Source organism: Odocoileus virginianus, chromosome 17 (assembly GCF_023699985.2).
Source record: "Odocoileus virginianus isolate 20LAN1187 ecotype Illinois chromosome 17, Ovbor_1.2, whole genome shotgun sequence".
Taxonomy (NCBI): Eukaryota; Metazoa; Chordata; class Mammalia; order Artiodactyla; family Cervidae; genus Odocoileus; species Odocoileus virginianus.
The window spans coordinates 28,171,658-28,198,518 of record NC_069690.1 but is presented as its reverse complement, the minus strand read 5'-3'; the positions used below and the strand labels follow the sequence as shown (position 1 = coordinate 28,198,518).

Here is a 26,861-nt window from a genome sequence, read left to right as displayed (position 1 = left end):
CGTGTGGGTTTTGTCTTGTCTTTTGTTCACATTGGTTTATGTATGTTGAGCCATCCTTGTGAACCTAGGATGAATCCTTTTGACTCTCGGATGATCCTGGTGTATGATCACTTTTATTACGTGTTGTAGAATTAGGTTTGCAGTATTTTTGTTGAGGATTTTTTTCCATCTCTATTCATCAAATAGTGGCCTGTAATTTTCTTTTTCAGTGGTGTCTTTGTCTGGTTTTGTATCAGGGAGACAGTAGCTTCATAGGTTGTCTTTGGGAATGTTCCCTCCTCTTCAGTCTTCTGGAAGAGTTTGAGAAGGATGGATGTACATTATTCTTTGTATGTTTGGTGGAATTCCCCAGTGAAACTGCTCATTCCTAAACTTTCATTTGCAGTGAGTTTTGTTGTTGTTTTCTCAGGCAGTTTTTTAAATTACAGATCCTATTTCCCCTCCAGTGATGGGTCTGTTCAATTTCTTCTTGATTCAGCTTTACAGGCTGTAAATTTCTAGAACCGTATCCATTTCTAGGTTGTCTAGTTTGTGGGGATATCTTTGCTCAGTATATTCTGTATGGCATCTTTGTATTTCTGCAGGATTGGTTTTTTTCACCTCTTTCATTTCTTATTTTGTTTATTTGGGTCCTTTCTATTGAGAAATGCAACACAACTTTAAATGAAAAGTCAGTGTTATCCTTCAATTTAAGGGTTCAATTTAAGACTTAAATTAATCACCTACCATGGCTCAGACTGACCACTTTTCTTCCAAGTTCTCTATTATCATGGAGCCATTTATTCTCCATTTCCTTCCAGAGGTGACCTCCTGGTGACCTTTGATCTTTACCTTCCACACCCATGTGCACCAGGTGGACTAGTTTTCATGCCGCCTTCTCGACGGCATTGTTCAGACCATGTGTGCCACTCTTCATTTCTATCCCCAGATCCCCTGGCAAAGCCCTGGGTCATGCTTTCTCTTTATAACCTCCTTTCCCTTGGTATGCCTGTCTTCTCCTGTCCCTCTCAAAGCATTCTTCCCTGCTTCCATCATGTTGCTCCAGGCTGCCAACCACAAGTGCCCATCAATCTTCTGAATCACATGCAGACTTGTGACAGCGGCTGCGGCTGCCCCACCTCAGGTACAGGGCTCATATCTTCTTTGCCAGGGACTGTCTCTCAAGCCTTCTCTCTCATCTTTGGTCTTCTCCTCTGGCTTTCAGCGTGTATGGAATCCTCTCTTTACCTGGTCCCCTTTTAGCAGCAGCTATTGGTGGCTAAAGAATCACCAATGCGAGAGACGCAGGTTTGATCCCTGAGTCAAGAAGATCCCCTGGAGGACGAAATGGCACCCCACTCCAGTGTTCTTGCCTGGAGAACCTCATGCATAGAGGAGCCGGATAGGTGCCAGTCCATGGGGTCGCAGAGTTGGACATGACTGAGCGACTGAGCACACATGCACATCCTTTCACCAACGGACTGAGGTTTGACATTTTTAGGAAGTTTGCTCTGATGGACTTCACAAACTTCTGTCATAATTCTGGAACCAGCCATTCCCTAAACTCCTCTTGTGTAGTTAGTGAGGTGGTTTGTAGCACGGCTTTGACATCCAATCCAAGTGCAGTGTTACCTTGGGTCTTCAATACCATGCTTTGTCTTCTCGTATGTTTGACATTGTGCATAATGGAAAGGTGGGCCAAGTGGGTGCTTGTTGGATTGAATTAAAGGAGTATTATGGGCCCTTGCAGCTTTAATTTCCACCTGGGGCTCTGGACACCAGTTCGGGACCCCTGCCCTTCACCTCACGGGCAGGGAAGTGTCTTAGCTCAGAATAACCGAGTTCACTGCTTCCAGTGATACCTGACCCCCCTCAAGCGGGACGTGGAGAAGACACTTGACTCCAGAGGCATTTGCTCCCGAGGCTGACTTCCTGCTCTGGCTGGGCGCCATCCCAAGGGGCCCTGTGTCCACATGTGGAGCAGGAGTGTCCACATCACACAGGAGTGGAGGAAGACCACTCAGGAGAAAGCCATCTTCTGGGGAGGGGACTCAGCTGCTCTTTCTGAGCAGTTAGCACCTCCTGAGCTGCCTGCGTTCTGGAGACACAGCACGCTTTCTTCCAGCGCACCCAGGAGGAGACTCAGTGCTCGTCCAGGCTGTGCAGATTGGTTCTCACTGGGTGATGGCTGGAAGAACAAGGCCTCCTCCTGTTCCCGTAAAGTTGGCTAATAATACATTGCTATTTCATCCGTCCCCTTCTGATCAGAGAAGGGTTTCACCCCAGCTGCAGGGCCAGTTAGCCCTGAAAGGTGCCTGTTTCAGCATCCCGAGGCTCCTTCTCTAAGATGTATCCCTCTTTGGATGGAAATCTTTTAAAACGCACACATATGTCCCTTCTCCCTGCTCACCTCAATAAAACAAATATCTAATGTGATCTACTCAACGACACTAAGATAACCAGTAGTACTGTGTGTAATACGTGGAAACCTTCAGATAGAAAATGTAAAATCTACAATGTGCTAAACACAGCACCGGGTGTGCCTGAGATTTTATTATCCTATTGAATGCACATAATCAGTCTGCAAGGCAGCCATATTCTCCCCATCTTTGCGCTCAGTCATGTCCGACTCTTTATGAGCAGGGAAGGGTCTGCTCCTGTGACTTGCCAGGCTCCTCTGTCCATGGAATTTTCCAGGCAAGAATACTAGAGTGGGTTGCCGTTTCCTCCTCCAGGGGATCTTCTCAACCCAGGGATCAAACCCATGGCTCCTGCATCGGCAGGCAGATTCTTTACCTTGAGCCCCCTGGGAAGCCCTCACTCCCGTATCACAGATGAGAAAACAGAGGCTCAGAGAAGCAAGGCACAATGCCCGCCATCACACAGTGAATCAGAGGGTGAGCTGTGGGATTCACACCCTGGCCCGTCTGACTCCAAAATTCCACAGCCTGTACCTGCTGCTGTCCGTGCAGTTCTGTCCTCCAACAGGTACGTTTCCCAATGGCTGTGCTTTTTTTTTTTTTTTTTTGGCTGCACTGTGCAACTTGCAGGATCTTAGTTCCCTGACCAGGGATTGTACCTGCACCCTCAGCAGTGAAAGCGCAGAGTCCTAACCCGTGGACCACCAGGGAAGTCCCCAAATGGCCGTGCCTTTTGATCCCTGATGCCTGCTTTTAGAACGGTTCGCTCTGCCGTGGTTTTGTCACTTCCATCCTTGGGGTTTCCAGAGAGCGGGGCTCTCTGCCTCACTCTGAGGCTCCTCCTGTGGCCTTGGGCAGACCTTCTGCCCCTCCTGCCCCCCAGGTCCTCCTATGCAAAAGCAGCTTGACCAGCCAGCCACCTGTGAGACCTCCGAGCTGAACACTCTCTGCCTGCTTGAGGAAGGAGTGTGATGCAGAGAGGAAGACAAGGCTACATGACCTGGAAAACCTGGAGGAGGCCAGCAACGTCTCAGAGCTAGCGTTGGGTTCAATTAATGTGAGCTGGGACTGTTTTACAAGGAGCTCAAACCCTGTACAGAAAACATCCTTGCAGTTTCCCGGAGGTGGGTGTGGAAGTGGTTATATAGAGACACAGGTAAACTGGTGACAAGAAGATGTAAAGAGCAAACTGAGCCTCATTCTGCTGCCCACAGGACCCCTCCCAACCACAGCTCCAGGTGGTAGGGAAGGACCCACCAGCACCACCCCTCCCCGGGGCTGCCCTGCTCCATCAATGCCTGAGATGTGGCCAGGGCCCCTCGCACTGTCCCTCAGCCCACAGGGCTGGCTCACACCTCTGCTTTGCAGGTGACCTGTACCTGTCTTGACCAGGCCTCCCAAGGAGATGGCCAGCCAGTGGACAAAGATGTGGACTCTGATGTGTTGCTGGGCAGGCAGGATGGGACCTCAAGGAGACCATCCCCTTTTAGACACAGACAGACCCTTTAGGAGCATTGGGCTCTCTTCTTGGATGTGGAAGGTCTCTAGGGATGGGAGTCTCAGCCCAGCTGGAGCAGGGGGGTGGGGGTGCGCATGCAGCTAGCCTGCAGCAGGCTGGGGGGTTCAGGCTTCCTGGTTTTTGTTTTTGTTTTTTCCTGCAGCCACACACCTGCCTGGCCCTCACAGAGCAGGTGGGTTCATCAAGTGTACTTTGACTTAAAATCACCGGAATCTCAAAAACGGTTGACTACCCATTATCCTGGAAACCGTTACAGGTAAAGGCTGCATCTCCCTTTCTTTTGTGCCCTCTTGAGGTACTCTGCACCGGGGCCAGCATACAGTGGATGATTAATGTATCTTCCTGCATCTTAGGGGTCCACAGCCCTGCACTGCCCCATCCCCACCCATACCTCTTCCACTTCTGCGGGTGCTGTGTGTTGGGAGGGGGCGGCTCTTCCTCTCAAGGGGGAACTGCTGACAGTTAATGACCACGGGGTGCCCACCAGCCACCCTCCCAAAGGCTTGTCAGGAAAGGTAAGGAGAAAAGAAGGAGACATAAAGTCAGGCAGGAGTGGGCCGAGCTTCAGTCACACCTCTGGTCTCCTGGCTTTGTTCCTTCAACCCCAATTTAGAAAGACTCATGCTTGCTGGACCCTCTCCTCCCATCCCCCCGTTTCTCTGCAGGCATGCCGCCCCCTAACCCCCACCCTGGCCAGCAGCTGGTCTTTCCTAATTGGTCATGTGTCTTAATAACAACAGGTCCTCAAGCAGCTGTTGCTGTGGATACTGTCTGGCAGGGTGGCTCCCTGTCATTAATTTACTTGTTGGTCCTACTGATGCTTAAGAAAGGATTAAATTAACAGTGACACTAATGAGACAGAAAGTTACACAGTGAAAGGAGAAGGAGGAGGATTATAATTGTTGTTGTCATTCCTGGCACAAGTTTTACAATCACACAATTCTGTCACGACCCTGTGTTGTGACAAAAGTCTTGCCCAAAATGCCAAGAGGATTTTCATCTTTCTGTCCTCAAGTTGCACTCCTTTTCCCCACATGATGAGATTTCTGTCCCCAGAATGCACCCTGATTTTCAAGCATGTGGCGCCTGCAGGATGGAGTTTAGGCCGGACCCCCGTGAGGCCGCCCCTCACACCGAGTGAAGACGCCCTGGCCCCAGGCTCAGAGAAAGGCATCTCAAACTTCCAACTTTCTCCAGCTGGAGAATGGTTATGGATGCTGCTCATTTCTATATATACCTCGCCCTTGGCAACAGCAAAAAAACGTGAGGAGGGGAGCTGGCCCTCAGCTTGTGGCATCGGTCATTCCCTTTCCAAATATAGAGCAGGAATGAGTGGTGGGGGGACAGGCTATAAAAGCCACAGCGGCAGCCCCCTGGCGCTGCTGTGGGCAGAGGAGTCTGGGCGCCCTGCGCGGCTCTCTTCCGTGTGTGGCTCAGAGGACCACCCAGTGCAGCCCTGCCTGGCTGTGGTGAGGTTAGTTAGAGGTGGAGCTGGGTCTCCACCTCCCGCACTCCACTTCCTCCTCCCTGAGCTCCCCTTGACTTTGTCTTCGAGGGCCCCCTTGGGCAGGATCCCTCTGGATGCTCCAGGGACCTCGGTCTGTCAGTGTGGCCTGACGACCCCCCTCTTCCCCTCTGATCTGTGCAGAGGCTGTGGGGTCACCGCCCCCCGCCCCCACCCTCACCTTCCCCATCTGCGCTGTGTGCCTGGTGAGCGGGCGCCCATGATCTCAAGGCCTCAATGGCTTGTGTCAGTTTGCCAGTTTGAGACTTCTCCCTGTTCGCAGAAGTCAGAGGGGGCCTGATCCTGGCCTGGAACCACAGGCCTTTTCAACAGAGATGCTGTACCTGCCTTGTTCTGAAGGAGAGGCACTGCATGCAGGCTGAGGAGGGTGTGTTAGTGGGCTGGCAGGAGCCAGGTTTGGGGGCAGCTGGGGGTTTGACTACCTTTATGAATCACTTGTAGGTCGCATCCCATCTGCTCTTCCAGCCTGTCTCCAGGGTAAGACTCTATTAAAGTTATTAGTCCTTTCCCCTTATCCTGTCTCCAGGGTAAGACTCTATTAAAGTTATTAGTCCTTTCCCCTTATTTGGTTAATTCAAGACCCGATTCAGAACTGAACCACACATTTGGGTGTCCTGAGCTTTCTTTTTGCATATTTACCACAGGTCTGATTCCCACGGCTGCTGTTGTCCGCTGTCCTCCTGCGGGTGTGACTCTCAGGTGAGGAAGCTGGTTGGGTCCCTTGCCTCAGAAGTCTCCAGGGCCCAGTTCCTTCTGCTTCCAGTGGCCTGGGGGGCAAGAGCCCGTGGAGCTTAGACCAGGACAGGGCAGGCTGGGCAGAGGGTCTCAGCAGGTGCTGAAGTCAGATGCCACCTCTGTTCTCAGAACAGAACTGAAGGAAGCAAAAGCCAGTTTCCTCGTGTGAGGAGGTAGCCACCTTGAATCAAAACAGTCCCCAGATTCCTTAGCTGTTTGCCATTTAGCACACTCTCTTTGAAGAATGGTGTTTATTTCTGATGGTGTTTATTTTTAAATTTCCCCTTGGCAACACCTAGGCTTTTCAGAAAAGGAAACTGAGTCCCAAGAGCTGCCCCCTCCCTCGGGTTCCTTCACCCGTCTGAGCCCTGCTGGATGGGGGAGCTTGGGTAGCATCCACTCCATGCCCTTTGCACAGAGTCGGCACAATAAATACGTGTGCATTTGATTTTTCCCAGGGGGTGGATGGGAAAAATCAGATGCTCCCGGCCCACCTTGGTGGGCTCCCATGGGGGCAGGGCTGGAGTCGGGGGTAGGGGGCTGACCTGGTGGGTTCATCCCCCAGCCAACACCATGAGTAGCGACACCGAAATGGAAGTGTTTGGCATCGCCGCTCCCTTCCTCCGGAAGTCGGAAAAGGAGAGGATCGAGGCTCAGAACCAGCCCTTTGATGCCAAGACCTACTGCTTCGTCGTTGACTCTAAGGAAGAGTATGCCAAGGGGAGAATTAAGAGCACCCAGGATGGGAAGGTCACGGTGGAAACTGAAGACAACAGGGTAAGCCCCATCCACTCCCTCTGCGAGCCTCTGGCCCTCTGTCTGCTCCCCTGGCTGCCCAGTCTGTGCGTCTGCCCCACACCTGGCCCTCTCCACATGTGCATACCTCCTAGGTGTCCTCAGAGAAAGCAGAGTGAACACTGGCCTCAGGCTGCATGGTCGGAGAACCATCTGCCTGCGGCTGGCCAAAGCAATTCATGTTCCAGTGCTTTTGTTGATGTGCACGTCACTCTAGGTCAGCGGGGACCAGCCGTGTGTGTCCCAAGGGTGTGGAGCTGGGAGTCCCACAAGATGACGGCCTCCTTCAGAGCACTCTCCTTTGGGAGCCTAGGTTTCCCCCTGATTCTTCTGGTGGTAGTATGTAAGGAAGTAAGGAAAGCGGATCAGGGACCCTAGTGGACCACAAGCTTGACTGAAGTAGCAGCGTCCCCGTATCATGAAGGCAATGAGCAGTGTAGCCCATTCCTTTCTGCCCAGGCTAGCATGGGGGTGTTGGGAGGAATTCTGGACATCCCAACTGTCTGGAATTTAGACCAGAAGAATCCAGAAATGTACTAAGAAAGGATAAAATAAAATGGGGGTGGGGATCCAAATGAGAGTAGTAAAGGAAATAGTATCATTGGGTTGGATGTGAAAGAAAACAGCATGGAAACCACCCATTGAAACCACCTTCCAAGTCCTGAAGCTCAAGGGCAGCTCTCAGTACATTTCAGATGACGGAGTGGGGAATGGCGTCCGAGGCTGCAGGGAGCACAGAAGCTAGACCTGGTGGGGGACAGTTCAAGATGTCCAGCCCCTCACCTCACTGGAGGGCTGAGGCCTGGATGGTTTTAGTGAACCCCTGCTTGAAGGCAGGTTTTCCCCACCACCTGGCTCAGAGGCAGGGCCGGGAAAACCACTGTCTGCAACGGAGGTCTCAGACAGGAAGGGGGTGAGTGGAGGGTGGGAGAGCGGAAGGTGAGCTCCACGCCACGATGCCAGGTCCTCCAAGGCGCCCCGCCCCGGGCACTGGGCCCTTCCACAGCTCAGGCAGGTGGGGGTGAACGGGCGAGATGCAGGGTGGGGGCTGGGAGCTGCTTTCAGGGAGCTCAGGATGACTTGGACTGCTGGCCTGGAGGTCCATGCCACCGGCCTCCTCCTCTCTGTCCCTCCCTCGGGGACGCCATCCACCTGCCGTGCCCTCTAAGTAGACGGCAAAGACCCTTGAGCCGCTGGAACCGGGTTTTGGCCCAGCCAGCATGACCCAGCTGAGGAGTTCCCGCTGGCTCCTGGGCCTGTCTCCTACTCCCCGAATTCCCCCGAGACCCTCCTCTCCTTTCTGTTACCCTTCCCTCACCTCAGGCCACTGGAGACGGAAAAAAACGAAAGCCCGAGTCTCAGAACCGAACCCCGTTCCATCTCCTCCACCAGGAGCCGCCCCAGCCCCGCCTCCCTCCCTGTCAGACGGGCCTTGCCTCCAGCGCCCCCTCCTGGTCTGGGCGTGGGAGACACACCTGCGCACAGAGAAGCCCAGGTGCGCACTGTCCCCCTTCCCTTGCAGACGCTGGTGGTGAAGCCAGAGGACGTGTACGCGATGAACCCCCCCAAGTTCGACCGGATCGAGGACATGGCCATGCTGACGCACCTGAATGAGCCGGCCGTGCTGTACAACCTCAAGGACCGCTACACCTCCTGGATGATCTACGTCAGTGCCCGCGTCTGCAGGCGCCTGGGTGGGGTGGAGGGGAGATGCTCATGGCGGGGTGGGCTTTAGAAGGATTAGTGTTTGACGAGGCCATTGGATGGCATCACCAACTCCCAGAGTAAACTCTGGGAGTTGGTGATGGACAGGGAGGCCTGGCGTGCTGCAGTCCATGGGTTCGCAAAGAGTCGGCCACGACTGAGCGCCTGAACTGAACTGAGGCCATTCAACAAAAGAGGGGGAATGAAGAAAGGGAGACGAGAGTGATGGAGGATGAGAAAGTGAGAGATGAGTGGGCCCAGGAGGGGACCGGAGGAGGGGTGGAGCTGAGGCCGGGTCCTGGTGCTGTCACCCAGCAGCTGCGGATGGTCACTGCACCCCTTGAGTCTCAGCTGCCTCACCCATAGAGAGAAATTGGATCTTGCTTCCTTTACAAGTTTCTCAGAAAGAAAAGTGAAATAACAAAGGGGGAGGGTTTTATATACACACACCCATGTGTACATAAATTTGTATATTTTACGCCCCCACAGACCTACTCAGGCCTTTTCTGTGTCACCGTCAACCCCTACAAGTGGCTGCCGGTGTACAACCCCGAGGTGGTGGAGGGCTACCGGGGCAAGAAGCGCCAGGAGGCCCCGCCCCACATCTTCTCCATCTCCGACAACGCCTATCAGTTCATGCTCACAGGTAGGTGTCTAAGGGGGAAGCCTGGAGAGGCAGGCAAGGCTCAGGGAGGCTGCAAGTCTGGAATCAGCCGCCCCTCTAGTGTGCAGCCTCCACACAACTGGGTGGAGGTGCTTAAAAAAAAAGAAAGAGGCCAGAGATTTTAGGGCCTTGCAGGCCTGGGTGAGAAGCTTGGATTTAATGCAAGCATGGGTTACCTCATGTGAAACTGACGTTTTTGTGGGCCCAAGACAAAGACTGATAGTTTCATATGGTTCAACCTAATACGATGGGCAGCCAGTGGCTGGCTGTAAGCAGGGGCTTAACCTCTTTGATCCGTATTCTCAAGGAAGAGTCTCTCTGAGCTCCCACATAGGACGAAACAGAGCCATGTGCAGTGAACTCTGACTGCTGGAGACACGGAGAACTGGGGGCTCTTCTTATTTTTATTAAAAATTCTTGATCGAAATATAATTGATTTACAGTGTTGTGTTAACTTCTTGTTTACAGCAGAGTGATTTAGATACATATATATAATATATATATATATTCAGATTTTTTTCCCATTATGATTTATTATAGAATATTGAATACAGTCCCTGTGTTATACAGTAGGACCTTATTTATTTTATATATAGTAGTCTGTATCTGGTAATCCCCAAATCCTGATTTATTCTTCCCCCACCCCTCTTCCCCTTTGGTAACCATAGGTTTATTTTCTATGTGAGTCTGTTTCTAATTTCTAACTAAGTTCAATTGTATCATATAACCACACATAAGTGATATATGGTATTTGTCTTTCTGTCTGCTTACTTCAGTTAGTATGGTAATTTTTAGGTTCATTCATGTTGCTGCAAATGGCATCATTTCATTCCTTTTTAGGGCTGAGTGATATTCCATTGTATGTAGGTACCACATCTTCTTAATCCACTCCTCTGTAGATGGACATTTAAGTTGAGAAAGTTCATTTTATAATACCATCAACCCTATTTTATTTTTCCCTTTGGCAGATCGTGAAAACCAGTCTATTCTGATCACGTGAGTATCCAGGGTGTACAGTGTTTTCACAGCTGTGGCTCTTTGTCCCCAGGGCAGAAGGGGAAGATGCCACTTGCTTTGTTCTGTCAGTGAGAAAGTACTGGACAAAGTCTGTGATGCAGAGATGGACGGGGGACAGGCCAGAAGGCGCATGAGGCCTCGGGAAGCAGGGCTCCCGGTCCAGGCTCTTCAGTGGTGCCGACCTCCCAGGGCCCTTGACTCTCCGGGTGGTCTCCTCTTTGTTGGGAATCTCACATCTGATGTGGCAGAGGAGGCTGTTTACACTCACAGGACTCTCTTTCTCCTTCTCCCTCTTTCAATCGCTCTGAATAGTGGAGAATCCGGGGCAGGAAAGACTGTGAACACCAAAAGGGTCATCCAGTACTTTGCAACAATTGCAGCAACTGGAGACCTCGCCAAGAAGAAGGACTCCAAGATGAGGGTAAGGGGAGGAGGCAGGCTGGCTCTGCTTCCGCCGCCAACGCGTGTCTTCAGAGTGAGGAGGCCCAGGGTGTGTGTGGGGTGGGAGATACCCATCTCCTCGGGGAAGGAGAGCTGGCAGGGTTGAAGGTCTCACAGGACAGCCGGCTCTTCTAGACGACCCAGCGCATGGTGATCTCACAGGACCGGATCCTGTGATTGCCAAGAAGACAAGCTCTAAGGCTCCGCTAAGAAAAGTCAGTCTGACATACACCAGAGTCACACACACCACCTGGAGAGAAGTGTAGCGTCTTGCCTTTCAAAACGAATATATCCCAGCAGTATGGTGTGAACACAGGTGACCTCACCACCTGGAGAATGGAGAACCTGAAGGGTTAAAGGAGGTTTATGTCAAGATACCCAACCAGACCCAAACATGACATGGCAACAGGGCTCTGAGTGAGGTGCTGATGATGTGGTTGGGCCCTAGGTTGGAAAGCAGGGGATGGGGAGGGACTGGCATCAGCCGGGGCAGAGGGGCATTGGAGCTCACCCTCACACGGGGCTCTTCCTGCCCTGACTCCCTGCTCCAGGGCACGCTGGAAGACCAGATCATCAGCGCCAACCCGCTGCTGGAGGCCTTTGGGAACGCCAAGACTGTGAGGAACGACAACTCGTCCCGCTTTGTGAGTCTGCTGGGTCAAGCTGGTGTGTCCTGCAAGGCCAGCGAGGAGGCACGACCCCTGCCTCCAGGAACCTGCGGCCCTGGGGGTGGATAGTGAGAGGAGGAGGAGACAAGCCCACAGGACAGTCTGACAGTTCCTCATAGACGGGGCGTTAAAGGGGGCCAGGTGTCCTTTAGACGGGGCTGGCAGGGGAGCCCTCCCAGGGGCGCTGGCCGTGAACCCGAGATCCACAGGGTGAGGAGGGACACAGTCGCAGAGGCAGGGAGGGGACTGGTGGAGTCAAGGGATCTCCAGGGGGTCTGAATGAGGCAGGCTCTGCGAGGTGAGGCGGGGCAGTGGGAAGGGACCTGGAGCCTGGGAGCACGCAGGCCAGGAGAAGGGTCTGGTTTCATTCCAGAAGTCAGGATCCTGTTAGAGGGAAGTGATACGGTTTGATTTGCATCTTGAACAGAACGTGGCTCTGCTGACTGGCTGGGGTAGGCGTGTGGATGCGGTGTGGAACAAGGGGATGGAGGAGGGCACAGCAAAGCAGGGAAGAGGCGATAAAGACACTTAACTGCAAGTTCCTGGGGAAGAAGGCTCTGTCCCACTCCCCAAGTGGGTAGGAACACCTGCAGTCAGGTCACCTGGTCTCCCTTCCCCGACAGGGCAAGTTCATCCGCATCCATTTTGGTACCACGGGGAAGCTGGCCTCTGCAGATATTGAAACATGTAAGTAGACTCCTAGGATCAGATGTTTTGGGACATCGGGGGAACAGTTTGGAAGACACTCCTGTGTTTGCGTTCCTAGATCTGCTGGAAAAATCAAGAGTGACCTTCCAGCTGAAGGCTGAGAGAAGCTACCACATCTTCTACCAGATTCTTTCCAATAAGAAGCCCGAGCTCATAGGTGAGAATGCCCCCAGAGGGGCTGGTCTGGGGCCTATCAGCTCTTAGGTGAGCGGACTGAAGAGAGTCGTGCCTCCTCGCAGAGGAAATTTGTTTTAGAAATGGGGTGTGGCTGTTTTGACAGTGATGTGCCAATTTGAGAAATGCAATCCAGGGGACAGAAAAGAATGAGGCACAATTGCCCTCAGCTCTGGTTCATGGAAACGGGCTGAATGACTTAGCGTTTAGTGGTCCTCTGATGCCCCCTGGCGGTCAGCCGCAAAACCAACCTTCCACCAAATGCTGTGAGGCCCGCGCCAAAGGCAGAGGAACCGCTAGCTGGTGGATGTCCACCCCGCTTTCCATTTGGCACCTAACAGGGGCCCCATGCCCTTCTCTGCTCTCTGCCTATGTCTGCTCAGCATTCTGGGCCCAATCTTGGAAACAGGCTGCAGCTCTCACCAGGATTTGGAAAAGACGACAATTCTACCAAACCACCTGGGCTTCCCTCCAGGGGCTCTCCGTGTCCACAGAGGGCTCTCTGGCGCGCACACAGCCTGTTTTCCTGGTTAATCTTTCCTAACCGACATGAATCTGTGCTGTCTGCACACAAAGCAAAAGCGTTCAACTGTTCTCTCTGGGGTTTGTGCCGTGTGTGGCCAGGGTGGGTGCAGAGTCTTCCCTGGGCTTTCTATTCAGCCGCAGCCTGAGTACGAGAGGCTGTTTGGCCCCAGGTGGATGTTTCCTTTGCATCCATGTGACCCCCTCTAACTGGTCGTCATTGCAGAGCTGCTGCTCATCACAACCAACCCTTACGACTACCCCTTCATCAGCCAGGGTGAGATCCTGGTGGCGAGCATTGATGACGCCGAGGAGCTGCTGGCCACGGATGTAAGTAGGTCAGGGAGAAGGATGTGTGTGTGGTGGGGGGCTCCTGCTCCATCACTGAGGTCAGCCGGCTGACACGCTCTCCTGCAACGCCAGAGCGCCATTGACATCCTGGGCTTCACCCCCGAGGAGAAGTCTGGGCTCTACAAGCTGACAGGCGCCGTGATGCACTACGGGAACATGAAGTTCAAACAGAAGCAGCGGGAGGAGCAGGCAGAGCCGGATGGCACGGAAGGTACCACATCACCTGCTGGGGTATGCGCCAGAGCTGGGGGCCTCCCTTGAAAGCGACCAATCCTTCCTCCCCCTGGAGAGATGAACCTTGGCGGGACTCAGATGCCGACAGGCTACTGCCCTGTCTGCTGAGTCACTCGAGTGGTCCTGCTTCAGACGCAGTGAGGAGTGACCAGGTTTTTCTGGAACCCAGTGCTGCCTTTTCACAAAGCCCATAATATTCTCTGAGTGACTTAGCGCCCACAGGTGAGCAGTTTAGAGTCACGTAATGTAAACACATGGAGACGAGCTGAGCTGAGCCTTGAAACATCTGGAGGATTTTCAGAGGGGTTCTTTGGCTGTGCCACTTATCTGGGGTTTCCCTGGTAACTGGCCTTCTTTCCTGCTAGTGGCTGACAAGACAGCCTATCTGATGGGCCTGAACTCTTCGGACCTCCTGAAAGCTTTATGCTTCCCCAGAGTCAAAGTTGGGAATGAGTATGTTACCAAGGGCCAGACCGTGGATCAGGTAAGTGACCACCAGGAGGCTGGGAAGGGATGCAGGCACCGATGGCTACTGCCCACAGACTCCACACAGGTGCTGACCCCCGACACAGGTGCACCACGCCGTGAACGCCCTCTCCAAATCCGTCTACGAGAAGTTGTTCCTGTGGATGGTCACCCGCATCAACCAGCAGCTGGACACCAAGCTGCCGAGGCAGCACTTCATTGGCGTCCTGGACATTGCAGGCTTTGAGATCTTCGAGGTTTGCATTCCCGATATTCAGGTGGCTTTGTGTGGGGGGGCTGGTTCTCAGGATCACAGGAAAGATGTCCAGGCAGCCACCTGTCACCCCGTATCATCTCTGGGAGGAGCACTAGATGGAGGGTGGGTCAGGTAGAAGCATGTACACCCATTAGAGCATGTTGTCAATGTCTACCAAGTATAAGACTTGCAGATGAATAAAAGATGAGCTTGTTTGTAGATGATGATGAGAAGTATGTAAGTACACAGAAGACCAACTATACAGATAAGGCAAACTGTGGTCAGGGCCCAGGAGAGGCCCATCCCGTGGACTTAGGAGAGGGAGAGGTATCTTCCAGCTCGAGTTCTGGAGAAAACTCTAAGACGTGATGTGAGCTGAGCCCAAGAATGTGACCACACCTGAAAGTGTAGTTGAACTGCTGGTAGCCCGAGACGAGGAGGAGGAGGAAGGTTGGTGGGTCTTTGACTTTGAAAGCAGTCTAACCTTCCGTGTGGACATTGTATTTTGATGTTAGTATAACAGCCTGGAGCAGCTGTGCATCAACTTCACCAATGAGAAACTGCAACAGTTCTTCAACCACCACATGTTTGTGCTGGAGCAGGAGGAATACAAAAAGGAAGGCATTGAGTGGACATTCATCGACTTCGGGATGGACCTGGCTGCCTGCATCGAGCTCATTGAGAAGGTACCTGCCATGTGTGCTCATTAACCGCCCCTCACAGCCCTGATGCTTGTCACTGCAGCGCACACTCACTCACCCCGTGTGCATTCTGCCTTGGTTCAGCCTATGGGCATCTTCTCCATCCTGGAAGAGGAGTGCATGTTCCCCAAGGCCACGGACACCTCCTTCAAGAACAAGCTGTATGACCAGCACCTGGGCAAGTCTGCCAACTTCCAGAAGCCCAAGGTGGTCAAGGGCAGAGCCGAGGCCCACTTCTCCCTGATCCACTATGCAGGCACCGTAGACTACAGTGTCTCGGGCTGGCTGGAGAAGAACAAGGACCCTCTGAACGAGACGGTGGTTGGACTGTACCAGAAGTCCTCCAACAGGCTCCTGGCGCACCTCTACGCCACCTTCACCACCGCAGACGGTAACAGACTCCCAGGCTGCCTCGAATCCACACTTCTCCCCCAACTCAGCCCACAAAGGAAACAGCTCTGGAGGGCTGTTAACACCACACACCATCTTTTCTTTCAGCTGACAGTGGAAAGAAGAAAGTTGCCAAGAAAAAGGGTTCTTCCTTCCAAACCGTCTCTGCCCTTTTCAGGGTAAGAAAGATAGAAGTTTATTTGCTTGTAATTGGTTTAAGTCATCTCAAAATGAGCAATGTAGAGATGCTGAACTTGGTCTATTCAAAAATAGTGATGTGGTCTTAATCTGCTTACTGTTACTTAGGAGAGTGGTGGTATGACATGTAGATGAGTGCTAACAAATGGAGGACCAGAATTTAACCCCATCTTACATGCAACTGGCTGGGTGGTCTGGGAGGCGAGTCCTCAGAATGAACTTTCTGACTTGCCTGAAACACAAGGCGGTAGCACCTTAGGTGCCCAGTACAGCCGGATAGGTCCCCTGAGTTAACTCGGCAGGTAGCCTGTATTTGGCTAGTCTCTGGCTACTGTGAAGCAAAAGACTGTTTTATCAGTTACTTGCCTACACTTCTTGCCAAATGGACTATTGAAAGACCTTTTGAAAAGAGTTAAATAAGACCTTTATTAGAATTCACAAGAAGTTTAAAATATCTTTTTTTGTTACACTGTATCTCTGTGTTTATAAAAGCCTACAGTCTGCTCACTGTCAAATTGAATCTTTCTCTCTTAGGAAAACCTGAACAAGTTGATGTCAAATTTAAGAACAACGCACCCTCACTTTGTGCGCTGTATAATTCCCAACGAGACCAAAACCCCAGGTGAGACACCTGCCAGCTCTGGAGGCAGTGCTCAGGTCAGGTTTTAGCAGAGTCTGTGTGAAGCTGACATTGCTTCTCTTCTCAGGTGCCATGGAGCACAGCCTGGTCCTGCACCAGCTGCGCTGTAACGGGGTGCTGGAGGGCATCCGCATCTGCAGGAAGGGCTTCCCCAACAGGATCCTCTATGGGGACTTCAAACAGAGGTGCGTAGTAAGAGGGCTTCCCCGGTGGCTCAGCGGTAAAGAACCAGCTTGCCCATTGCTGGAGACACGGGTTTGATCCCTGGGTGGGGAAGATCCCCTGGAGGAGGGCATGGCAACCCACTCCAGTATTCTTGCCTGGAGAATTCCATGAACAGAGGAGCCTGGCAGGCTGCAGTCTATGGTGTTGCAAAGAGTTGGACATGACTTAGGAACTGAACATGCATGTGTAATAGAAATGTTCCATTTGTTTCTTGAGGAGGTGTGTAAATGCTAGAATTTGAGAGGGAAAAATACTGAACAGCTGTGGGCTCCATGTAAAATGATTTAACTATCATATGGTCAAGGTATACATGCTTCTTTCTCCCACACTTTCTCAGGGCCTTCTCTGATACACAACGTGACAGAAAAGGATATGGCAAAGAAGAGTCGGGAGGCCTAGATTTCAGGCCACTTTTTGGCCTGTGACCAAGGCCAAGTTTCCTTCCCTCTCAGGACCTTGGCCTTCTTGCCTCTTGGAAGAGAGGCCTGAACTGGCTTCCAAAGTTCACGTCTTTGCTAACAGCCTATGATGTTTCTGTGTCCACACGGCAGATACCGAGTGCTGAATGCCAGTGCCATCCCCGAGGGGCAGTTCATCGACAGTAAGAAGGCGTGTGAAAAGCTGCTGGCATCCATTGACATCGACCACACTCAGTACAAGTTTGGACACACCAAGGTACTGTGTCAGTTCCAACAGACACTGGCCTGTGGTCCCTGAGAGACTCCTCCAGAAAATTGACCCAGGGCATCCGTCTTGCCTCAAGGTGTTCTTCAAGGCCGGCTTGCTGGGAACCCTGGAGGAAATGCGGGATGACCGCCTGGCCAAGCTGATCACCCGGACGCAGGCAGTGTGCAGAGGGTTCCTCATGCGCGTGGAATTCCAGAAGATGGTGCAGAGAAGGTGGAGCGGGGTCTGTGCTCAGATCTGAGCTCTCTGGGAGAAGTGGGGAGCCTCTCTCAGAAATAACTGATGTTGTGTTTTCAGGGAGTCCATCTTCTGCATCCAGTACAACATCCGAGCCTTCATGAACGTCAAGCACTGGCCCTGGATGAAACTCTTTTTCAAAATCAAGCCCCTGCTGAAGAGTGCAGAGACAGAGAAGGAGATGGCCACCATGAAGGAAGAGTTCCAGAAAACCAAGGATGAACTGGCCAAGTCAGAGGCAAAAAGGAAGGAACTGGAGGAAAAACTGGTGACTCTAGTACAAGAGAAGAATGACCTGCAGCTGCAAGTACAAGCTGTATGTGTCTAGGAATTTAAATTTTTTTCTCCTAGATTTGATTATCTAAGAAAACTGGATTTTGGGTGGGATTTTTGCTTTTTACTGGGTATGTTTCATAAAGGATTCTATTTATAACAAAATACCTTGTTATTGTTCAGTTGCCGAGTTGTGTCTGACTCTCTGCGACCCCGTGGATTGCAACACGCCCGGCTCCTCTCTGTCCTTCACCATCTCCTGGAGTTTGTTCAAATTCACTCATTCAACAAAATACTGGAATGTCACAAACTTTACCTTTAAACCATTAAAGGAAATCATGATTCTTTTTATTTTTTTAAAGGAAAGTGAAAACTTGTTGGATGCAGAGGAAAGATGTGATCAGCTGATCAAGGCCAAGTTCCAGCTGGAGGCTAAGATCAAGGAGGTGACAGAGAGAGCTGAGGATGAGGAAGAGATGAATGCTGAGCTGACGGCCAAGAAGAGGAAACTGGAGGACGAATGTTCGGAACTGAAGAAAGACATAGATGACCTTGAGCTGACACTGGCCAAGGTTGAGAAGGAGAAACACGCCACAGAGAATAAGGTACACCCTTGTAGGTCTTTCCACTGATATGGTCAGTACAAACCCAACTTGATCTTTTCTTATAATTGCCTGTGGCATCTTCTTAGGTTAAAAACCTCACTGAAGAACTCGCCGGGTTGGATGAAACCATTGCAAAGTTAACCAGAGAGAAGAAGGCCCTCCAGGAGGCCCACCAGCAGACCCTGGATGACCTGCAAGCGGAAGAGGACAAAGTCAATTCTTTAAGCAAAATCAAGAGCAAACTGGAACAGCAGGTGGATGATGTGAGTGAAGGATGCCAATTGGGAGGCCTGGGTTCAGGGCAGGAAGAGCCCCTGGGACACTCATGGTGCAAAGCATTTGTTCTTAAAAGGAGACGGTGCCTTTTGCAGCTGGAAAGCTCCCTGGAACAAGAGAAGAAGCTCCGTGTAGACCTGGAAAGGAACAAAAGGAAGCTGGAGGGAGACCTGAAGCTCGCCCAGGAGTCCATCCTGGATCTGGAGAACGACAAGCAGCAGCTGGATGAGCGGCTCAAGAAGTGCGCCCTGACACCGCTGTGCTCAGGTTTCCAGTGCCCAGGTGTCTGGTCCTCACACGTTGTGCGTTTCCCTTCACAGGAAAGATTTTGAGTACTGTCAGCTGCAAAGCAAAGTGGAAGATGAGCAGACTCTGGGCCTGCAGTTTCAGAAGAAAATCAAAGAGCTTCAGGTAGGGGGTGCTTGGGACTTTGCTTTCACACTCGGTCACACACGGTGAGCTGGCAAGTCTGCTGTGCATTATCAGAGCAAGGGGCAGGACCGTGGGCCTCTTGTCTCTGTCCAGACTGACAGTAGCAATGAACAGTTCTTCCATAATTTAAACAAAACACGTAATTGAAGTATTTCATATCAACCCCTAGTCAGAGTGTTGGATACTCATTATCAGCCGCTGCAGGATAATGCCGAGGTTGAGGCAGGAAAGGCTCATGTCAGGGGAAATTCACAGTGTTGGTATTGCTCCGGGAGCAGCCCAAGACTTGGTTGGTCTAATGGGAGGGGAAACTAGCCTGTTCTTGACACTGGGAGTCAGGATTCTCCCGGGGATGGCCTGCCCGCACAGGCCCGGATCGAGGAGCTGGAAGAAGAGATCGAGGCCGAGAGGGCGACCCGCGCCAAAACGGAGAAGCAGCGCAGTGACTACGCCCGGGAGCTGGAGGAGCTGAGCGAGCGGCTGGAGGAGGCGGGGGGCGTCACGTCCACCCAGATCGAGCTGAACAAGAAGCGCGAGGCTGAGTTCTTGAAGCTGCGCCGGGACCTGGAGGAGGCCACGCTGCAGCATGAGGCCACAGCGGCCACTCTTCGCAAGAAGCACGCGGACAGTGTGGCCGAGCTGGGGGAGCAGATCGACAACCTGCAGAGGGTCAAGCAGAAGCTGGAGAAGGAGAAGAGCGAGCTGAAGATGGAGCTCGACGACCTGGGCAGCAACGTGGAGAGCGTGTCCAAGTCTAAGGTTCGGGGTGGGAGGCAGGGGGCTCATCCTCGGGTGAAGGAGACCGTTGGCCCTCCACACCTGAGCACTGACTCAGCTCTCTCCCCTTCCCTACCCTGCAGGCGAATCTGGAGAAGATCTGCCGCACCCTGGAGGACCAGTTAAGCGAGGCCCGGGGCAAGAACGAGGAGATTCAGAGGAACCTGAGTGAGCTGAGCACCCAGAAGTCCCGGCTGCAGACGGAGGCTGGTAAGTGCCAGGGAATGGGAGGGGCAGCGCCTCCTGGATACCTACCCAAGACAGCAGGTCAAAACCAAAGGCAGGATTTGTTTGGGGAGGACTTCTAGGGAAGCAGATTTTTAGGAGAGAGGCAATCAGAATAACCTACAAAGGGCCATTCAGAGTGCCCTGGAGGAGGTGAGCACTGAGAGTTCAGTAATGAGAGAGGAGTGAGGAGGGGCTCGGAACACCCCCTGCTCCCCAGGCACCCTCTAGAAGTTTACAGTAGTGTCTCACCAGGGTATGCGCTTAGCTTCCTTGTCATGGACACGTGCCTTCACCCCCAGATCTCAGCACAGTGCCTTACACACAGTAGGAATGTGTGAGTGAATGAATAGACGGATGAAATAAAAATATTTTCCTTCTGGACACAGGTGAGTTGAGTCGTCAGTTGGAGGAAAAGGAGAGTACAGTATCGCAACTTTCCAGAAGCAAGCAAGCATTTACCCAGCAAATAGAAGAGCTCAAGAGGCAGTTGGAGGAAGAGAGCAAGGTACATAGCTGAGGGAATGCTCCCTGACCTACTCTCTACGTACCACCTACAGAAACAAAAGGCAACTTCATTCATAGGTGATGACAGCGCGAACACATCTGGACTGCATCACAGACACAGCCTGAAACATTCATCCATTGGGACTCTCCTCTCTCCTGACTTCCGCAGGCCAAGAACGCCCTGGCCCACGCCCTGCAGTCCTCCCGCCACGACTGTGACCTGCTGCGGGAACAGTATGAGGAGGAGCAGGAATCCAAGGCCGAGCTGCAGAGGGCGCTGTCTAAGGCCAACAGCGAGGTGGCCCAGTGGAGGACCAAGTACGAGACCGACGCCATCCAGCGCACGGAGGAGCTGGAGGAGGCCAAGTACGCAACTCTGTCTTCAGAAGAACTGGCACTCCCAAATGATCAAACGCTCCTAAATGATCAGATGACAGAGGGCACTGACCCTAGCACTGCTCGAGAGTGAATGTTACCGTCTTTTAAGGCAGTTCTGTGCCAGCAGAGAACTTCTGTGAGCACATTTCATTGAGACAAACGACTGTGATCTTGGTTAGAGGCAGGCAGGCAGGCTACTGATCACTGATTTTTAGCAGACAGGAGATTCTCCTGGGTTTATGAAAGGAAAGTGGTGTTTGAATCACATAGGTTAGTGGTTCCAGCTAGATGAATAGTGATGTTCAAGAGGACTGAAGCTTAAACAGCATCTGCTTCTCATTTGTTTTAAGGAAAAAGCTGGCTCAGCGCCTCCAGGATTCCGAGGAGCAGGTGGAGGCAGTGAACGCGAAGTGCGCGTCCTTGGAGAAGACCAAGCAGAGGCTGCAAGCGGAGGTGGAGGACCTGATGGTCGACGTGGACAGAGCCAACTCCCTGGCTGCCGCCCTGGACAAGAAGCAGAGGAACTTCGACAAGGTGCAGGGTGGGCAGAGGAGGTGGGGGCCTAGTCCTGACTGCCCCAGGAGCAGTGAGACCTGGGGTGAGCCCCCAAAACCAGAGGGGAGTGGGATGCAGGTGGGGGTCCCCTTCAAACACTTCAGTGGAGACAAGCCACCTCCTCCAGGGTCATCCAGTGTCGTCCAGCCCCAAGCATTCTTGGTCCCCAATGTGGCTGGTCTGTCTGGGTGGCTGATGTGGAAATCTAACTCAGGTCCTAGTGGGAGGGTTTCTGGCAGCCTCCCCTTCAGTATGACAAGTAAGGTTGATTTGAACAGAGGTTTTAATGAAATATTTAGAAGTTCAGGTCCATTCTTGTAGTAGGAAAAGGAGGCCTGGCTAATTCCTTCCCAAAGGGTCCACTTGCTTTTTGGAAATGACAGTTGTTACTGATCAGTGACTGATCTTGAATTGATTTATGGAATGAAATCTTGGTTAGTCAACAGTCAGGAACACGGGGCTAGACAAGTGACATGGCCAAGGGGACCCTGATTCTCAGAGTGTTCATACTCACAGGGGTCCTGAGATAGAAGCTGGAGGTGAGGGGTCATGAACAGAGGTGCCTTTCTCCCTGGCATTGCAGGTGCTCGCTGAGTGGAAAACCAAGTGTGAGGAGAGCCAGGTGGAGCTGGAGGCATCTCTGAAGGAGTCCCGCTCCTTGAGCACCGAGCTTTTCAAACTGAAAAATGCCTACGAAGAAGCCTTAGATCAACTTGAAACTGTGAAACGAGAAAATAAGAATTTAGAGCGTAAGCAGTTTATCCAAAATCCCCCTTCACACTGTGCCCCGAGTGTGAGGCTGCAGGACCATGACTTCAGGACCCAGCCTCATCTGCCTGTCTGTTACCACAGGCAGAGGAAGCATCCCACACCCGAGGGCTTGTTTCCGAGCCTCCCTGTGTCCAGTATCTTATCTCCAGCAAGCAGAGTCCTTAGAGCTGTGATAAAGTAGTTAAAAGCATTCGCTAGTGCTTACTCTGCGTGGAAACCTGTGTGGAAGTTCAAGAGCAATCAAACTTCTCTCTTTGCAGAGGAGATAGCAGATCTCACTGAGCAAATTGCTGAAAGTGGTAAAACCATCCATGAACTGGAGAAATCAAGGAAACAGATCGAGCTGGAAAAGGCTGATATCCAGCTGGCTCTGGAGGAAGCAGAGGTGAGCAGAATGCCAGCGAGGCAGTACGGGTGCAGACGCTGTGATGGCGGGGCTCCAGCCAGGCCCCCCTCGGGGTCTGCAGAGTCACAGTCCTCATGTTGGTTCTTTTCCTAGCAAACTACGTGGACAAATACCTGTGAATAATCTTGAAATTACTGGAGAAAATCTTACTTTAAAATAGGTCTAAAAATGAGATTTTACAAAAGACTGAGATGAATTTAAAATATCTATAAAGTGCCTTAAGTGCCTAAGAAATATGTAAATGTTACTATTGTTTCATAGTGTAATAAAAACAAATTGCAATGAAATATTTTATTTCTGCACTGAAGGTAAGTTAGGGATTTTTTTTTAAGAATTTTGAATATTGTTGAGTTAGTTACAAGTATTCCATTGGAGTTTTCTTACCCCAGAGAAGAGTGTAGCAGGCTCTGTCCCATCACTGGTACCATTTCTGTTTTGTTTTTGTTCTTCAAAGGCCGCCCTTGAGCACGAAGAGGCCAAGATCCTCCGAATCCAGCTGGAACTGACACAAGTGAAATCAGAAATCGATAGAAAGATGGCCGAAAAAGATGAAGAGATCGAGCAGCTGAAGAGGAACTACCAGAGGACCGTAGAGACGATGCAGAGCGCCCTGGACGCCGAGGTGCGGAGCCGGAATGAGGCCATCAGGATCAAGAAGAAGATGGAGGGGGACCTGAACGAAATCGAGATCCAGCTGAGCCATGCCAACCGCCAGGCCGCAGAGACCCTCAGACACCTCCGAAGTGTCCAGGGGCAGCTGAAGGTGTGCGGGCTCCCTGGTGGGGGACCTCTCCATCCTCAGACCCACACAGCTATGAGCTAGGCTCAGGGTCCTCTGGCCTCAACTTCAAGCAGACGCTTCCATTGCTGTCTGGCCAGGATACCCAGCTCCACCTGGATGACGCTCTCCGTGGCCAGGAGGACCTGAAGGAGCAGCTGGCGATCGTGGAGCGCAGAGCCAACCTGCTGCAGGCCGAGGTGGAGGAGCTACGGGCCACCCTGGAGCAGACGGAGAGGAGCAGGAAGATCGCAGAGCAGGAGCTCCTGGATGCCAACGAGAGGGTGCAGCTCCTGCACACCCAGGTGAGTGGAGGGTCCTGGGTCCTGAGGGCCCTGGCCTCGGACGTGGCAGGTGGTAACCTGTCCCTCGCGCCCTAGAACACCAGCCTCATCCACACCAAGAAGAAGCTGGAGACAGACCTCACGCAGCTCCAGAGCGAGGTTGAGGATGCCAGCAGGGACGCGAGGAATGCTGAAGAGAAAGCGAAGAAGGCCATCACGGACGTGAGGCTCCTCCCTGCCCTGCATTTCATCCAGGCCCTCTCTCCCCAGCCCTGAGCTGGTTCCCATCAGACGGGGTGGGGCCTCCCCGGGGCACATGTGGTGTGAGTTCTGCTCTAGAAGCATTCCCCCGCCCCAGAAATCAGAGTTTGCCCTTCCACACATTAATAAGGGGGGATGAAAAATAAGGGAGTGTGGATGGAAAAGACCAGAAGGAATTCTGTTCACGTCTGATGCTCTGGGAGAGGTATGCTCTTATTCCCTTCTATGTATGACTGATCCCAAATATGAAAAGGAGGACCCCCCCCCCCCCCCCCGGCCTTGTTTGGATCACACCTAAGGTCACCTCACAGAAAGCCCGCTTCCAGCCCCATCACCCACCTTCCTGCCCGGGAGGCCGGTCCCTGGACGTGCGGTTCCCACAGCGCCACCTGCTGCTGGTGGAGAGCACTACCTCGCGATTATCCCCGCCCTGCACCTTCCGCGCCTCAGTTCCCTTAGCCTCCCGACCCCACATCCGTGATGCTGGGTTATAGACTCGGAGTCCTATAACTCACGGGTTGGTAATGAAAGAGGGGATTTCCTTGGGGTGGGGCGGTCCCAAAGGGGCCAGTTTAAGAAAGGGAAGAAACCATTTCCCATGCAGCCCTTGGAGGTCTCACTGTCCAGCTTACATGCCTGGTGCAGCTCTTGCCAGAGCCCATGGTGGCATGGTGGTCTCAGGCATCATGTCACCTGTGTCCTTTGTCAGTGGCATGGCTCCAGTCCTCCGGGTCCCCAGATTTTGACAGTTCCAAGCACCTGATCTTTGTTTACATTTCAGTGTGATGTGCTTTTCAGGCGGCCATGATGGCCGAGGAGCTGAAGAAGGAGCAGGACACCAGCGCCCACCTGGAGCGGATGAAGAAGAACCTGGAGCAGACGGTGAAGGACCTGCAGCACCGCCTGGATGAGGCTGAGCAGCTGGCCCTGAAGGGCGGGAAGAAGCAGATCCAGAAGCTGGAGACACGGGTACTTGCGGGAGGGACCCCAGCATAATAAGCGGAGTTTTCCAGCCTGCCTGGGTTATGCTCCAGCCCCAGACTAACTTCCCAAGTGCTCCCCCAGATCCGAGAGCTGGAGGCCGAGCTTGAAGGGGAGCAGAAGAAGAACACTGAGTCTGTCAAGGGCCTGAGGAAGTACGAGCGGCGGGTCAAGGAGTTAACTTACCAGGCACGTGGAAGGAAACCCCAGGGGCATTTCCTCTGTAAGGGGGGACCCCACCCTGGGTCCTCTCCAGAAGACAGGGAGAAACCCTTTAGCCCAGGCACTGGGACTTTGTGCAGCCCTGTCCCCTCCTGGCGACCTGCCATCCCATGTTCTCTCTTGAAGAGTGAAGAGGACAGGAAGAATGTGCTGAGACTACAGGATCTGGTGGACAAACTTCAAGTGAAGGTCAAGTCCTACAAGAGGCAGGCGGAGGAGGCTGTAAGTCAGCGAGACCCCAGGGCGACACCCGCCCTGCTTCTGCCCGGGAGCTCCAGAGAGGTGTTCACAGCTCATACCCATTTGACTATTTTAGGATGAACAAGCCAACGCTCATCTCACCAAGTTCAGAAAAGCTCAGCATGAGCTGGAGGAAGCTGAAGAACGGGCCGATATTGCCGAATCTCAAGTCAATAAGCTGCGCGCGAAGACCCGAGACTTCTCCTCCAGCCGGGTAGGTGGTCCTGAGGCGCTGGGTGGGCAGAGCGAAGAGGGGAGGTGTGGCTCCCGGGGAGGAAGCCTCCCGAGATGAAGACATTTTTGAGATGGACAGGACGCTGGAGCACCCTCGTTTAGAATTGGTCCATCTGGGATTTACTTAGAGCCACACAGCTGAGAAGAGCCCGGCTAAACCCAGGTCGATGAGTCCCAATAAAACACTGTCCTGGAGAGCAAGGAGCGGTCGCTCCGTGGGAACGGGGCTCTCGGGCGCCCTCTGCCGCCAGCCTCCGTCACCGCACTCACCGCGTGTAGGTCCCTAAGTGAAAGTCGCTCAGTCTTGTCTGACTCTTTGTGACCCAATGGACTGTAGCCCACCAGGCTCCTCTGTCCATGGAATTCTCCAGGCAAGAATACTGGAGTGGGTAGCCATTCCCTTCTCCAGGGGCTCTTCCCAACTCAGGGATCGAACCCAGGTCTCCTGCATTGTAGGTGGATTCTTTACCATCTGAGACACTAGGGAAGACCACCCCTGGGCCGTTCTGAGGACCAGGCTCTCAGGCCTGGGGGGACTGCCACCACGCAGACAGTCGTGTATTCACTCGCCTGCGATCCAAGGAGTACCCCGTGTCCTCTGAGACAGACAAGCAAGCACCCCAGATGCTTGTGGGGAGGGGGAGCGGCAGGAAGTGAGGCTCTGCAGACAGAACTAAAAATGCCCCTCTTCCCCCCAGATGGTGGTCCACGAGAGTGAAGAGTGAGCCCCCTCCTCTGAAACAGGACAGAAAATATGCAAAATGTGTATTTTCATGGTTCCTGGCTCTGATACTTACTTTCACATGCAATAAACTTTGTTTTCAGTTTGGGGCTGTTTCATTGTATTTGTTTTCTCTTCCCAGTGTGGAAATGGTTCACTGGTGATATTTATGCCCAATGTGGAAATCTCAGCAGATGGCTTGATAAAGCTATTCTGCATATTTTCTGGGGTGTGTCTGTAGGGACAGGGAGAGATTGCTTTTGGTTTACATTTGAGACTAAGTTAACCACTGCTCTGGCAGGAGAAGGGGGAGTTTGTCCAAAGAGTCATCTCCCAGTACAACATGAGGGAAGCACGAAGGCTTGGTTCAGGAAAGCCCTGACTCAAGTTGAACTGGGTTATAAGGCAGGGGCTAGAGTCCCCCTACACCCTCTCAGGAAACTGCCCTGAAGTACAGGAAACGTTTGTCAGGCAGCGCTCCACATGAGCACTGCATTAACTACTGGGAAAACACAAATGAGTGGAACAGCGCCAGTCCCCCCAGAGCTCAGGCTACATCTACCACTGAGTTTTTGGCTCAGTCTGCATGGTTTCAAAGCCGCACCGCAGAAAATCCCACCCCTATCCAGGGTAAGCCTGTCTTTATAGGAAAATACAGCAAGAAGTCAGAATACTACCTG

The 26,861-nt window shown here is 52.5% G+C and overlaps 1 protein-coding gene and 1 long non-coding RNA gene across 2 annotated transcripts; both read left to right on the top strand.

Moving 5' to 3' along the window:
• The first annotated feature begins 5,314 nt into the window (after positions 1 to 5,314).
• Positions 5,315 to 6,142, top strand: LOC139038950 (uncharacterized). Its single transcript, XR_011492054.1, has 3 exons — positions 5,315 to 5,392; positions 5,885 to 5,920; positions 6,088 to 6,142. It is a non-coding gene; the product is annotated as an uncharacterized lncRNA (long non-coding RNA).
• Positions 6,143 to 6,751: 609 nt separating this feature from the next.
• LOC110134202 (myosin-3) lies at positions 6,752 to 26,289 on the top strand. The gene is made up of 39 exons (XM_020888542.2): positions 6,752 to 6,955; positions 8,496 to 8,639; positions 9,167 to 9,323; positions 10,310 to 10,337; positions 10,671 to 10,779; positions 11,351 to 11,443; positions 12,091 to 12,154; positions 12,234 to 12,332; positions 13,098 to 13,201; positions 13,295 to 13,433; positions 13,822 to 13,940; positions 14,029 to 14,178; positions 14,693 to 14,863; positions 14,963 to 15,269; positions 15,377 to 15,447; positions 16,001 to 16,088; positions 16,174 to 16,291; positions 16,883 to 17,006; positions 17,095 to 17,231; positions 17,316 to 17,571; positions 17,891 to 18,133; positions 18,220 to 18,396; positions 18,505 to 18,650; positions 18,730 to 18,820; positions 19,211 to 19,600; positions 19,702 to 19,828; positions 20,233 to 20,351; positions 20,520 to 20,716; positions 21,079 to 21,262; positions 21,867 to 22,032; positions 22,315 to 22,439; positions 22,915 to 23,223; positions 23,340 to 23,543; positions 23,619 to 23,744; positions 24,582 to 24,752; positions 24,849 to 24,953; positions 25,113 to 25,208; positions 25,303 to 25,440; positions 26,159 to 26,289. Exons 1-39 carry the CDS (start codon positions 6,752 to 6,754, stop codon positions 26,183 to 26,185), a joined length of 5,823 nt encoding a protein of 1,940 aa, XP_020744201.2. The 3' UTR covers positions 26,186 to 26,289.
• Positions 26,290 to 26,861: the final 572 nt, after the last annotated feature.